The sequence below is a fragment of the Uranotaenia lowii genome, chromosome 1 (genome assembly GCF_029784155.1).
Source record: "Uranotaenia lowii strain MFRU-FL chromosome 1, ASM2978415v1, whole genome shotgun sequence".
In the NCBI taxonomy this organism is placed as follows: Eukaryota; Metazoa; Arthropoda; class Insecta; order Diptera; family Culicidae; genus Uranotaenia; species Uranotaenia lowii.
Window position 1 is genome coordinate 129,601,178 of NC_073691.1, and position 16,203 is coordinate 129,617,380.

At 35.4% G+C, this 16,203-nt stretch overlaps 2 protein-coding genes across 6 annotated transcripts in view; one reads left to right on the forward strand and one right to left on the reverse strand.

Moving 5' to 3' along the window:
- Positions 1-16,203, reverse strand: part of LOC129740007 (disintegrin and metalloproteinase domain-containing protein 10) — a 776,101-nt gene that overhangs the window by 105,997 nt on the left and 653,901 nt on the right. The gene's annotated exons all lie outside the window — the stretch shown is intronic.
- LOC129740008 (parkin coregulated gene protein-like) overlaps positions 2,036-16,203 on the forward strand; it is a 74,521-nt gene continuing 60,353 nt past the window's right edge. The window contains exons 1-2 of the mRNA XM_055731592.1: positions 2,036-2,402; positions 2,505-2,586. Of these exons, the coding sequence (XP_055587567.1) occupies positions 2,125-2,402; positions 2,505-2,586 (360 nt within the window). The 5' untranslated portion in view covers positions 2,036-2,124. The remainder of the gene's footprint in view (positions 2,403-2,504; positions 2,587-16,203) is intronic.

Sequence of the window (16,203 nt, forward strand, 5' to 3'; positions counted from 1 at the left end):
GGCAAAAAAAATCGATTTCGGTTCAAATTATTCTTGTCTATGGAAATTTTTAGATTTTTTTTATTGAAATAAACCCAGGTAGAATATCAGTTTGATAGTGTACATCTTATTGAAGTGAGTTCTTGAAGTGAGTTCTTTAGTTTTAGTGGCAACCCAAGCAACCAAAAGTTCGGATATCACTTAAGGAACGAACTCATAAGTTCACATAGAGCTGTTCAAAAGTTCAGGGAACATTTTTACTGTTCGAATTGCTAGTTCGAGGTCCATGGAAATTCATTCTTTACTTAGCTCAACCAAAACTCTAATAAAAATTTAAGGTACCCTTTTGGTATCTGATTTTTTTGGGACTTTAAAGTTGATATGAAGAAAAACAATCTACTTTTTACGTGCTTTTCATTTTTTCAACATCTAGTAGCTATCAAAGGGTTGCAAGTCTTTTTTTACTCAATAGTTCGTAAAAAATCATGGTTATACTCTTTTGTAAACTTGAAAGTATTCCAATTAGTTTCCACGGATGTTCAAAAGCAACTTCGCAATATTGGGACTTTGAAGTAGATTTGAAGGCTTAGTTCTACTTGTTTCGATCTTCAACATCGTGTTTGCATAAATCAATACATCGTTACTTGGGAACGACAATGTGAAGTACACATTTAGATCCGGAAGAACTTTTTTACAGTTTGAAAGTGGAAATAAACTGGAAATTAAGAACCTGAAAGTCGTTTTTAAGAAAATCATCACATCAAGTAAAATCGTTGCCTACTCATGATGTTCATATAGAGCAGCAAGTCTGAAGCTCGATTTTTAAGCGATGAGCTCGGGTTCAAGGCTTGTTAAGAACATGTTATTCAGATGTGAGTTAGTAACGAATATGGTTGATTAATATGAATCAAATTAGAGGACTGGGGGAGGCATTGAAGGAGCGAGAGAGATTTTTTTCGATATTTTGTGCTGCTTATAAAAGCGCTTTTTGAAGCTGGTTAGAAGTTGTTTAGAAATCTATGCGATCTTTTTGTCAACTTTAAAGTTCGATTAGCTGCTTAAAAATTGAGCTGAAAAGAAGTTGTATTGGCATATACGATTAAGCTGATCAAACCTGATACAGGAATGTTATCCGAATTTTTGGTTGCTTGGGAATTTAACAGTCGTCATCTCTTATGACCATTTTGAAAAATAATTTTAAGAAAACTGCATATGCTGATAATCCTTTCTTTTTCATATGTAGAAAATTAGAAATCTTAGTTTTTTCAACATATTTTAAGGCAAAGCTAGCAGAATTTCATTTTGATTATCCAAAATTATCCATCCAGACAATACTAAAGGCTGCCCAATCGGGATTGCGCATGCCACCTTTTCAAATGAACAAATTTAAAAAAATCAGAGACATTTATCTCTTTAAAAAAACGCTTAAATTCACCCACATCTTTATATGATTCGCATAACCAAAAAAGTACTTGGCTCAGCAAGCACAAATAACAACACTTACATTTGCGTGTCGGTCAAATACTTAAGTCGATTATTATAAATGTTTTTAAAATGCAAATGATGATTTTGCACACTATACAGCTAAAGTAAGCAATTCAATAGCATTTTCATATTATTGAATACTTATATACCATAACATAAACCATAAAAAATGTCATGAACAAAGACGCTTTACGCTTTTGAAAAAAAAATATGGTTCTGGAAATGGTTTCTGAATGATTTCTTGAAAAACGTGATAAAATCGGAATAATAACCGTGATAAAATCTAGCGTGAATTTGGCGAGTTTTGATAAAATTGAACAGTGATAAAATCGTAAAACTACTGTACTAATATTACCATCCCAGGCTTTTTGTCCCATTTAGAACATTATTCTAGAACACAAGATTTTTGTAGGAGATCCCGGGAATCAAGGGTCCTCACTTTCCCCTATTGTTAGTTGGGAGTTCGTTATTCATATTTCAATTTATTTATTAAAGTTAAAAATGTATTATATTACGATAGATGTGCTGTGTTGAGGTTGAGAGTATTTTTTTTACTGTAATTATATTTAAGCATGTCATGAGAAATTTCTAATTAAAAATCTCTTGGTAACATTCAAAATTCGCAGTGTTTTCATAAAATCAAAAAAAAAACAACATAAAATGACCAACTGCCGTTGCCGCCGTCCGTGTTACTGCTACCGGGTCGTTCCGGCATTTAGCCGGCAGCAGAACCAGTGGTGCACCCTGAGCGAAGGCCCTCCCCGTATCGACGTCTTCCGGCAGCAGCCACCCTGTCGTTCGCTGTTCCGGAAGTTTTTCCTGCGCGGAGACATTCCCATCCGGCGGAACTACTGCCGTGGCTCCCGAAACTTCATCCGCTGGTGCGTGGCACCGGAACAGCTGGACCTTCGACGCTACCTGCCGCTGTTTTTCGATGGGTAAGATCCCTGGTGTTCCGAGCAAAGAGGGAGTAAAAATAAAAAATAGTTTAATTCTCTTTCTCTTTTTCTTTTTCCCATTTGCTTGGTTCCAACGATCAGGATGTGCGAGGACACTTTCCCTTACCGGGAGTTCGCTAGGCATGGCGTTCATGATATACTGTCCGTGGCCAAGGAAAAGCAGGTACGCGATATTGAATCTGTTTAGTACTACAAGCATTTAATTGATTCAGTTAGCTCGACCCAGCCCATAGAGTGGGCAATTTTGCCTTGGGATGATTCGGTCCGCTAGTTAGCTACTAATCATAACTGGCAGCCTACACGGGATTTACATTTGCCGGAAACGGTTCCAGTATGTACGTTTCATAACATTCTTCGTGAATTATCTCAGTCAGTTTGCTATTTCTAATCTTCTGTATTCTAAAAAATGAATTCCAAGGTCTGACTGAGGTATCCTGAATTTAAATTTTACCTTTCATGAGGCAGAATTCGTTTTAGCCATTGATACAGACAAACTCAATTCAATCAAAATTGAATCTTTTTTTCGTCAAGTTATTCGCAGCAGCAGTTTTGCCACTGAAATTAAAACATAAGCCAAAGTCAACCAATCAAGTTCTAACAAATTAGTTTGAACAAGTAGGTACATCGCTTGCTCTGGCAAGTTGGAATAACAGTTGCCTGCATTCCCATGGGCGATATTGATTCAAGCTTTCCCAAAAACTCTACCGGACTACATAACTGTGTTTGGTCAGAGAAGGAACAACTTTTCCCTCAGCAGAAACTATTGTTATTAGTCTTAGAAGTGAGGGAGTTCTTTTGTATCTATGTTTGTTCGAGCGACTTTGTATTTGTAGGAACTGTTTTTTTCTCTACGTTTTTTCGAGTGTAGAAATTTTTGAAGTTTTGAACAATATTAATTCATAAATTCAAAAAATTATTGTCAAAAAGTGTGGACACCCTGAACTTATTCAAAATTATCTAGAACATAAAGTCAACATATCATTCAATTATTTGTTTTTGTTCGGCAATCTTTCTTTTTTGTTCAAATCCTTTCCTTAAAACTGGAAACGTAAAACCTCGAACAGTTGCTAACAAGTCAAGTTGCTTGAACAAGCGACGAAAGAAGTTTTTTTTTCCCATCTCTCGCCTCAACTATCCAACAAGTTTTGAATGTTCTCCTTCTGTTTTGCCCCCGACCCAGTTGGTGAATTCAATTTGATAACACTTTCTTCTCAGTTTGGTAGAAGTTTTTCCCGGCTCGATTCTGAATCAATTGTGTTGAAGTAAAATGGAAAAATCTGCATTAAACCTTAGAACAACCATTCCTAAATGTTGAAAAGGATTACTGTCACAAAAAAAAAACATCAGATTAAGCTGAAATTCTGTATTTAATATTATGATCTAGATAGACCAGGGGCGAGTAACCTTTTCAACCAACAACGGGTTACTTTAAATTTAAAAATAATTCGGACGGGCCGCCCTCGAAAAAACACTTGATCATATTTTCAAAACTTAATTGGTAATGATCATTTGAATAGAGAAATTTAGAAATGACCCATTCCATGTGCCTGTCCACCAAGTAGACATTTTTTGTTTAGAAAAGAATCTACTTCGTCCGCGTGAAGAAGTCATGTTGGATATAGGTTTGATTTGCTTAATATGGCTTTAATACAGGATTTTGGAAAACTTGAAGTTCGCGTAGAGTTGACTTACTGGAAGCTCCCCAAAAAAACAAGGTCTTAAATGTACCATAGTAAATTAATTTCGAATCAGAATTCTGAATCTGAATTCTGAATCTGAATTCTGAATCTGAATTCTGAATCTGAATTCCGAATCTGAATTCTGAATCTGAATTCTGAATCTGAATTCTGAATCTGAATTCTGAATCTGAATTCTGAATCTGAATTCTGAATCTGAATTCTGAATCTGAATTCTGAATCTGAATTCTGAATCTGAATTCTGAATCTGAATTCTGAATCTGAATTCTGAATCTGAATTCTGAATCTGAATTCTGAATCTGAATTCTGAATCTGAATTCTGAATCTGAATTCTGAATCTGAATTCTGAATCTGAATTCTGAATCTGAATTCTGAATCTGAATTCTGAATCTGAATTCTGAATCTGAATTCTGAATCTGAATTCTGAATCTGAATTCTGAATCTGAATTCTGAATCTGAATTCTGAATCTGAATTCTGAATCTGAATTCTGCATCTGAATTCTGAATCTGAATTCTGAATCTGAATTCTGAATCTGAATTCTGAATCTGAATTCTGAATCTGAATTCTGAATCAGAATCTGAATTCTGAATTCTGAATCTGAATTCTGAATCTGAATTCTGAATCTGAATTCTGAATCTGAATTCTAATTCTGAATCTGAATTCTAATTCTGAATCTGAATTCTGAATCTGAATTCTGAATCTGAATTCTGAATCTGAATTCTGAATCTGAATTCTGAATCTGAATTCTGAATCTGAATTCTGAATCTGAATTCTGAATCTGAATTCTGAATCTGAATTCTGAATCTGAATTCTGAATCTGAATTCTGAATCTGGATTCTGAATCTGGATTCTGAATCTGAATTCTGAATCTGAATTATGAATCTGAATTCTGAATCTGAATTCTGAATCTGAATTCTGAATCTGAATTCTGAATCTGAATTCTGAATCTGAATTCTGAATCTGAATTCTGAATCTGAATTCTGAATCTGAATTCTGAATCTGAATTCTGAATCTGAATTCTGAATCTGAATTCTGAATCTGAATTCTGAATCTATAGGTTATGTTCGGCTTTCGGTCTTTCGGTCAAGATTTACAACACTTTTTATGTGCTCTTCATCCAACGTTTCGAATTAATATTTATTCTTTTTCAAGGAACTAAAATAAAACATAAAGCATAAAACATATTTCTTATGGAACCAAAAAATGTTCACTTACTCGAACATTCGTGCTATAGTCTGAAACAGATGCGCTCCTAAAGCGTTCATCAATCGTCGGTTTCTGGCTATAAAATTTTAAATTTGAAATGGTTCAGCTCAAAAGTGAGGAGGATAGCGTGTAACTTACGTGCCCGGTACTATAATTTGGCCTGGGCGGCGGCGCCTAATCCGTATTCCGAATGACGTCCCGAAGCAACACTTTATCCACTCGACTCACAGTTTGTTATTGTTGTTTGGGTTTCTTCTTCATAGCCAGAAACCGGCGCCGATGAGTGCTTGTGAGCAGTCCGAGAGAGTGTGTGGAACACTCCGCCGTAGGAGATCGCTCTTCCGTCTGTGTCGTTCTGTATATTTACGGTATTCGGAGTGCTTTGAATATAGCACATTTCGAGTACCTCTAGATGCCGGCGGTGCTTGTTGGAGCTATCGAGAACGGTGGCTTTGTCGAAGTCGAACATGTGTCCCTGGTTGAAGCAATGTTCAACAACGGCCGATTGTCGTAGCTCTCTGATGGCTGGGTCTGATGCTGTGGACCCTGAGGCGATGATTCGGTTCAATTTGGTGACGTCGCATTTATGCTTGGACATTCTAGTACGAAGTTTGTAGCTAGTTTGCCCAACATAAACTTTTGAGCATGTCTCGTTACGGTCGGATGCGCCTGCGCACGGGACGCGATAAAGAAGAACACGAACATAAATTTGGATATGTTCCTCGAAATCGTTAACTTCTGCATGAGCTGCAGTTATTTCAGATTTAAAAATAAATTCTACCAGCAAACATACGGAACGGCGATGGGCAATCCTGTGTCTAGCTCGATAGCTGACTTTGTGATGGAATCACTTTTAGACAATGTCACACGGACACTCGATTTCCAGATCCCGATCCTAAGGAAATATGTTGATGACCTACTGCTAGCCCTACCAAGAGAACATGTCGAACAGGTAAGAGAAAAATTCAATCAATACCACCCGAAAATCCAATCTACGGTCGAGATAGAGTCAGATTATCGCCTCCCGTACTTGGATCTGATATTGATCAGGCAGCCAGACCAATCAATAAAAACCGAGTGGTATCGAAAAGCGATAGCGTCGGGTCGCTTTTTGAATTTCAGATCAGCTCACAACACACGGCTCAAAATCAACACGGCTCTGAACTTCATAAAACGTGTGAAAATCTTTTCGACAAACGTTTCCCCCGATGCCGCACTTAAGTTGATCCATGAAAATTTGAAGTTAAACGATTACCCTACAGCGTTAATAAATAGATTAGTGCAGAAAGCGAACGAAACCGACACCACCAGCCAAAACACACAAGATACACCCACACAACATTACCGATCCATACTGAACATCGACGGCCTAACTGCGAACATAGTTCGTTCACTGAAAACAGACTATCCGCAAGTACGCATCGGCACCACGCAACAACATACAATACGCAGCCTACTGCCTGTGGTTAAGGATCCGATACAACCGATCGATCGTTCCAATGTGGTATACAACATCCCGTGCGCAGGCGCATCCGACCGTAACGAGACATGCTCAAAAGTTTATGTTGGGCAAACTAGCTACAAACTTCGTACTAGAATGTCCAAGCATAAATGCGACGTCACCAAATTGAACCGAATCATCGCCTCAGGGTCCACAGCATCAGACCCAGCCATCAGAGAGCTACGACAATCGGCCGTTGTTGAACATTGCTTCAACCAGGGACACATGTTCGACTTCGACAAAGCCACCGTTCTCGATAGCTCCAACAAGCACCGCCGGCATCTAGAGGTACTCGAAATGTGCTATATTCAAAGCACTCCGAATACCGTAAATATACAGAACGACACAGACGGAAGAGCGATCTCCTACGGCGGAGTGTTCCACACACTCTCTCGGACTGCTCACAAGCACTCATCGGCGCCGGTTTCTGGCTATGAAGAAGAAACCCAAACAACAATAACAAACTGTGAGTCGAGTGGATAAAGTGTTGCTTCGGGACGTCATTCGGAATACGGATTAGGCGCCGCCGCCCAGGCCAAATTATAGTACCGGGCACGTAAGTTACACGCTATCCTCCTCACTTTTGAGCTGAACCATTTCAAATTTAAAATTTTATAGCCAGAAACCGACGATTGATGAACGCTTTAGGAGCGCATCTGTTTCAGACTATAGCACGAATGTTCGAGTAAGTGAACATTTTTTGGTTCCATAAGAAATATGTTTTATGCTTTATGTTTTATTTTAGTTCCTTGAAAAAGAATAAATATTAATTCGAAACGTTGGATGAAGAGCACATAAAAAGTGTTGTAAATCTTGACCGAAAGACCGAAAGCCGAACATAACCTATAAATCATTCCCGGTCGAAAAATAAATAAATTCTGAATCTGAATTCTGAATCTGAATTCTGAATCTGAATTCTGAATCTTAATTCTGAATCTGAATTCTGAATCTGAATTCTGAATCTGAATTCTGAATCTGAATTCTGAATCTGAATTCTGAATCTGAATTCTGAATCTGAATTCTGAATCTGAATTCTGAATCTGAATTCTGAATCTGAATTCTGAATCTGAATTCTGAATCTGAATTCTGAATCTGAATTCTGAATCTGAATTCTGAATCTGAATTCTGAATCTGAATTCTGAATCTGAATTCTGAATCTGAATTCTGAACCTGAATTCTGAATCTGAATTCTGAATCTGAATTCTGAATCTGAATTCTGAATCTGAATTCTGAATCTGAATTCTGAATCTGAATTCTGAATCTGAATTCTGAATCTGAATTCTGAATCTGAATTCTGAATTCTGAATCTGAATTCTGAATCTGAATTCTGAATCTGAATTCTGAATCTGAATTCTGAATCTGAATTCTGAATCTGAATTCTGAATCTGAATTCTGAATCTGAATTCTGAATCTGAATTCTGAATCTGAATTCTGAATCTGAATTCTGAATCTGAATTCTGAATCTGAATTCTGAATCTGAATTCTGAATCTGAATTCTGAATCTGAATTCTGAATCTGAATTCTGAATCTGAATTCTGAATCTTAATTCTGAATCTGAATTCTGAATCTGAATTCTGAATCTGAATTCTGAATCTGAATTCTGAATCTGAATTCTGAATCTGAATTCTGAATCTGAATTCTGAATCTGAATTCTGAATCTGAATTCTGAATCTGAATTCTGAATCTGAATTCTGAATCTGAATTCTGAATCTGAATTCTGAATCTGAATTCTGAATCTGAATTCTGAATCTGAATTCTGAATCTGAATTCTGAATCTGAATTCTGAATCTGAATTCTGAATCTGAATTCTGAATCTGAATTCTGAACCTGAATTCTGAATCTGAATTCTGAATCTGAATTCTGAATCTGAATTCTGAATCTGAATTCTGAATCTGAATTCTGAATCTGAATTCTGAATCTGAATTCTGAATCTGAATTCTGAATCTGAATTCTGAATCTGAATTCTGAATCTGAATTCTGAATCTGAATTCTGAATCTGAATTCTGAATCTGAATTCTGAATCTGAATTCTGAATCTGAATTCTGAATCTGAATTCTGAATCTGAATTCTGAATCTGAATTCTGAATCTGAATTCTGAATCTGAATTCTGAATCTGAATTCTGAATCTGAATTCTGAATCTGAATTCTGAATCTGAATTCTGAATCTGAATTCTGAATCTGAATTCTGAATCTGAATTCTGAATCTGAATTCTGAATCTGAATTCTGAATCTGAATTCTGAATCTGAATTCTGAATCTGAATTCTGAATCTGAATTCTGAATCTGAATTCTGAATCTGAATTCTGAATCTGAATTCTGAATCTGAATTCTGAATCTGAATTCTGAATCTGAATTCTGAATCTGAATTCTGAATCTGAATTCTGAATCTGAATTCTGAATCTGAATTCTGAATCTGAATTCTGAATCTGAATTCTGAATCTGAATTCTGAATCTGAATTCTGAATCTGAATTCTGAATCTGAATTCTTAATCTGAATTCTGAATCAGAATTTGTATTCTGAATCCTAAATTGAAGACCGAATTTGAACGTTTTCCGATTGTTGCTTGGATTGTTACATTTAGGCAATAATAGAATTTAATTTATGATACTCAAACCTTTATCATAATTGGTTTAGAAAAGTTAAAAAATCCTCGTTCTATATTAGCTAAACTTGCTTTTCTTGACAGGTGTTGATACGCAATTTGTTACACGGCTGATGAAATGTAAATTTTAAGCGCTTTTCTCGGCCAAAAACTCTGCGCCACCACACCGATCGGAGTAGATGAAAACCACCTGTTGGGATAACGGATAAAATAGAAAAAGGAGGAAAATGACTGCCAAATTAAGCATATTTTCCCTCGCCCATGATGGAAGCCTGGACCAGCTTCCAGAGCTTTCAGTAGGATGAGGTGGAGTCGTTTGGTGCTTTCAAGCAACGACGAAAGTAATTGGATAGTTTCCGTAGACCAGAAAAAAGCATCGGTGCTTTTCCGTTAAGCGATCTTTTATGTCTTTAATCATTCAAGGCAAAGGCAAGTCGTGCGTTTTATCGAAGAGACAAGGCGAGGGTCCTATAATTAAAAAGCGCCGTTGGAAAACGGACAATCTTGAACTAATTAATTGCCTGTTGAAGATTATGGTAATGTGCTAGCTGAAGGCATGGGTTTTCGTGATCAAACGAATTCATTTATTGGACATTGCTAAAGCGTCTTTAGTCTTAGACAAAATGTCACAGCTCAACGGTTCACGTTTCTTTAAAGTAGAAACAACAAAGATGAACGAAGAACTCCACGAAATCCCTGAAGGATTCTTCCGAAAATAAGATTTACATTGGTTTGATGCTTTAAGCGCTTTACCCTCCAAGGTAAACTCCAGCTCTCGAGCGGGCCATCCGATCGTCTTTCTGCCTGAATGGCGACCAGCTCTGGTGGAAGCGACCTGTTCAGCTTTACGATACAATTTCCCCTGGTGCCGGGCATGGAATTACACCGACTCGATTTTGGTTTTCAAGATGGATAAAGAGAATAGAGTGTCGATGAGACTGATATCTATAGGGGAGGAGCGGGCTATATGCGCCTATTAAGCAGAACACTGATTTAATCAAATATCACATCGAATATGTGTACAAAAACTATAAACACGTGTGCAGGCATCTGTTTTCTATACATTGGAGTAATTTTTATGTAAGAATTTTCTTCTGTTTCCAAGAAAACGATTTTATTATAAGTGTTGTCTAAAATGCCAAACCTCAAACCGTGCGGGCTAAATGCGCCTATTTATTTTTTGAACAAAATTTCTGTTTTTTGGGCAATATTTCCGTATAATTTCATTGAAACTGCTAGAAAGTAATAATTTCCGTACGACAAAGCTGAAGTTTTATAAAAATCTATCAAAAGTTAGAGTTGCCATACTATGGAGGCAGTTCATCCATGAGAAAAACTTTATGAAATCTGTTTTTAGATCTTCAATTCTCTCTTAAGATGTTATTCTGAGCTTAGATTTGAAGCTTCATTGATAAAAATCACTTATTTATTCTGTTTTAACCTGTTATTTTAGGATGGAGGCATTTTACAAACATGATGGGGGCATACAAAAACACTCTATTATTCCACTATATAATCATTATTAAACCTCTACAAAAGCTGAAATATGTTTTATTTCATGAGTTCATTTGAGTCAGAAACAAAAACCACCCTAGATTTTGTTTTAAGCTTCTCTACGTATAATTTTTAAATCTCGAAATATTACATCAAAATGTATCAAAACCTTGTATGATTTTTTTAATTTTATTGAGTTTGTAAATTCATAAAGTTCTTTCTTGTCTTATGTTCTAAGCGTATCACCCTCAAAATGCATTGGTCAGATAAGCTGTCTAGTCAGCCATTTCATCAAACAGCCGTAGGGTCATTTAACCCGATAGGCCCATTTAGGAAACCTTTCCCCTACAAATGTGAGTATATTTAGTAGCAAATCATCTCATATGGACGATAGGTCATTTTACAAAATAATCTAACATTACACAACATCACCGAGAACCTTGGTCCTACAATAAAGCATGGATCATCGAAAATCTGGAGGCACTGTTTATTATACCATAGCGCTCCTAGTTGTCGTATCTGGAAAGTTTTGACAGTACTTTTTTTGTAATGTTTCCTCCATCAGTGCTAAAAATTCCATTACGATTCGTTTTGTTTCAAAAAAGTTAAACCTGTTAGAAGCCGTGAGACGAAAATTACTTTTAAACACACACTTCAAAAACCCGTTGAAGATGGTCAAATCGACCGTGTGCAAACGTTTCCGTGAGATGCATACTCTCGATCGGCAGGTTGATACCAAGCGTCATAATGGAACTAAAGTTCGGTAACTGCATTTGAAGGTGTTGAGCACGATCAAGATAAACCCAGGGCAGTAGGACTATCACATTAGACTGAGTCGATTTGGGGTCATTTTCGAATTTCTCAACGTTTACATGAGTAAATTTGAACGTTTGGGTTTGTATGGTAAAATTGAATATTTTGTACTGAAAAATCAACTTCATTATTGTTCCATACAAACCTAAAAGTTGAAATTTACTCATGAAAACGTTACTAAATAATTCTGCAAGAAATCATGGATGAGTTTTGGACCAAAACGAAGCTTTTTAGATGGTTTGTTTACAAAAATACGATGAACATTAGGGTGGCCCAAAATTGCACTATGTCTGTGATTTTGGGGGCTCAAGATTCAAATGATAGCTTAGGGTGTAAGAAACAATATTTAATATGGCAGCGAATCAGAAAAATGATGTTTAGAGGTCGCACTGGCTCGATTTTTGGAAAAAGGCCATTTTTTTCGACATTTTGTCCTAATAACATTTTCAGATCTTGAAAAAGTATCAAACATGTGTCTCTTATATTTTTTTATTTTTTTCATAATATAAATTTTAAACTAAAAATTTATTGGGACTGTTTTGGACTCTCAATTTGTATGTATGATTTTTTAAAATTACAAAAAACTATGAATTTTTGTGAAAAAAAAATTACAATTTACAAAACAGTGTACTTTGGATTAAGACTTTCAATCAACATTGAATTCAAAAGATGCGCAACGTTATGATGTGCAACTTTGCAGAAGAAAATGTATAGCTATTACTCGTCGTTAAAAAGTTATTCAAGTTTTTCTGAGTGAAAAAGTCACAAATTTCAAACTTTTGCTAAGAATTGCTTTATATTATGATGTGGATGAGTTTCGAGCAATCTAAACTTCTAATATCAAACTTTTTCATCCTTTTGTCAATCTTTGAATCAGCAGAAACAACCATGAAGTTTCTAGATATTTATTTTAAATTTATTTAGTGGTTGTAGACATAATAAATTCACCAAACCGTAACCTAAGTATGGGTAACACGATCTTCAATCAATAAAAAATCTAGAAACATGAAATGGTTCTTTCTGGTGATTTAAGAATCAACAAAAGGATGAAAAAATTTGATATCAAGAGTTTATTTGATTCTTAGATAGCACTCATCCACATCATAATATAAAGCAATTCTTAGCAAAAATTTGAAAATTACGACTTTTTTCCACAGTGAAACTTGAATTACTTTGAAACGACAAGTCAGAGCTATACACTTTCTTCTGCAAAGTTGCACATCATAACGTCACGCATCTTTTGAATTCAATGTTTATTAAAAATCTTAATTCAAAGTACACTTTTTTGTTAATTTTAATTATTTTTTTTGCAAAAATTCATAGTTTTTTGTAATTTAAAAAAATCATACATACAAATTGAGAGTCCAAAACAGTCCCAATATTTTTTTAGTTTAAAACTTTCATTATAAAGAAAATTTAAAAAATATAAGAGACACATGTTTGATACTTTTTCAAGATCTGAAAATGTTATTAGGACCAAAGGTCGAAAAAATGGCCTTTTTTCAAAAATCGAACCAGTGCGACCTCTAAACATCATTTTTCTGAGTCGCTGCCATATAAAATATTGTTTCTTACACCCTAAGCTATCATTTGAAGCTTGAGCCCCCAAAATCCCAGACATAGTGCAAATTTGGGCCACCCTAATGAACATGGAATTTAACATTTAATGTTTGAATTATTCAATTCCTTATAATCATCGTACTTTTTCTCACAACCCTTCCGGTATGGATAGAACGACTAATTTAGTTTTGGCGTTCTGCCCCGCTGCTTGTTTTCTGGCTGCTTTAGATTAAAAAAAATATAACCAACATCGTATTTTTATCATATTATTTCATAATAAAACGTGAATATGATCCCTGAATCGTCGTGACCGTGATTATTATTTGCGATAAATTGAGGCACTTGGGACCAGAGGGGGGTGCACTGAATTTTTATCAAAACTGAAATAAATTGTTTTCTTTTGTAAATTTAAAGTATATATTAAAATTCTGCAGAAGACACAGGTTAAAAAAAATATTTCGATAATTTTAAGCTGTTTATAAAATAACGTGTTAATAAAAATCCTGTTTCGTTTGGTGCCAGAAGGGTGCACCAAAGGATCGAATTTTAGGGCTGAATTCATTAGAACGTATACATTTTTGTCAGTTGAAAACAAATACTGGTTCTGACCAGGATAATAGGAGACTGGGCCGTAGGAAGAACTAACCCAGGGGGGGGGGGGGGGGGGGGTGGGTGTTGTTTGGTGACTAACGTTTTTTTCTACATTTTTTTTGCTCAAACCATGCATTAATAAAAAGGAAATTGAATTAAATCATGTACTTTACGAATATTAATTATTAAATTCTTAACGTTGGTATTTTTTTTATATTGAAATGTACTTTTTACAATACATCCTATATTTGAGTTTGATTGGTGTAATGATGCCCTAAGTTACAGTATAGAGAAATTACTCTCATCAATGGTTGATAGCTTTGGTAGATTTGACTTATTTGATTTGAGTGAAGAATATTTTTTTAAGAAAGCTTTCAATTCCAAATCTTTTGAACTGTTCAGCTAATTCGAAAATATCAAGTAAAATCAAGTTTTTAAAAGTAGAATAAATAAACTTAAAATTTTGCAGTTCCAATCTGATTTATGCAAACTCATTTCAAATTAAAGATTTCAGTTTAAATTTTGCTTCTGAAAAAATACAATATTCATAAAAATAAACCGATAACCTGCAACTATTTTTAATTGAAGATAACATATTTCTTTTTCAGCTAATGTTTTTATTTTAAATCAGTTCCCTAATTAAAATCCCGTGGAAATATTTTTTTTAAATAACAAAACCTAGAAAATAAACTCAAATTCTACTTTATTTTTTATGAAGAGATTAACCACCGTAATTTTTGTTTGTTACTTTGATTTATCGGCCTAGCGGTGAAAAGTGATGTCCTTTTTAGTAGGGACATCTAAAGATTATGAAATTTTTTTTTTTTTTTTTATATAGATGGATAGAAGGTTAGAAGAAATGAAAGATGGTGAAAATGAGCGGGTAGAATTTGTCTAGAAGCATTACCATCACATACCAAATTTTTGTTCCTCACGAGCCTACTACTATGAAGTGGTAGATACAGATAGAGTTGCATCTACCACCACACATTAGTAGGCTTATCGTGGTCCGCCCCACAAGCGAGAACTTGTAGTTCGTCCGCACTACAAGTTCTCGCTTGTGGGGCGGACCACGATAAGCCTACTAATGTGTGGTGGTAGATGCAACTCTATCTGTATCTACCACTTCATAGTAGTAGGCTCGTGAGGAACAAAAATTTGGTATGTGATGGTAATGCTTCTAGACAAATTCTACCCGCTCATTTTCACCATCTTTCATTTCTTCTAACCTTCTATCCATCTATAAAAAAAAAAAAAAAAAAAATTTCATAATCTTTAGATGTCCCTACTAAAAAGGACATCACTTTTCACCGCTAGGCCGATAAATCAAAGTAACATTCTACTTTATATTTGAGATTTTTAATTTAAATTTTGAAATTTAACTTGCTAACAAAATTATAACTGAGCAATCCCTCGCGATTTGAATTCCTCGACCAAATTACTCATATTGATATGATTATCCTTATTCTAAGAGCTGAATCTGAACCCGAATTTTAAATACTAATTTCGAATCGGAATTCAGAAACTGCATTAAAATATTTAATTTTAAATTTGCTTCCAAAATTCGATACCTCTTCACATTCTAAATTCCTGATCAGTGTTTTACATATGAGCCAAGATGTGAAATCTGTTTCAAAGCCCATATCATGAATCTGCAATTGAAATTTTGAAGTATTGGGTTTCAATCTGAATCCATTATATGAAGTTTTTTTTTTTTAATCCGACTTGTGAGTTTGAATTTAAATAATATCTCGATCTGAGATTTCAGTTCTGGATCGACATTTTGAAGCTTTGTCATGGTTGAATTCTGCATAACTTGTAGTAGTGTTGTTGTAGTGTAGTGTAGTAGTGTTGTAGTCTAGTGTAGACAGTTGAATTTTTTTGAAATCTATACAGGGTTCGGCAATTGAACTGCTACATTACTTCAACAGTTATTATTTCGTTGCACACGAAACAGTATTGAACGACCTCTCGTTGCTTTGTATACATTAAGTCTTAGCAATCATTGGATGTAAGTGTTACTTTTGTAATCAGGTGTTATCCGGAAAAATGGATCTCGAACAGAAACATAGCGCTATGGTTGCCTTTTTCCTAGCTGGCAAACGGCAGAAGGACATAGTTCGTGAGCTGTCCGGTATAAGTGTGTGCAGAAGTTTTGTATACCGTACAGTTAAAAGATACCTGGAGACCGGAAGTGCCAAAAACGTGGTGGGGAACGCCGACCTACTGTGGTGACCCCTGGCATGGCGAAGATTGTCAAGAAGCGCCTTAAGAGAAATCCTCGTCGTAGTTCCACTAAACTGGCAGAGGATCTC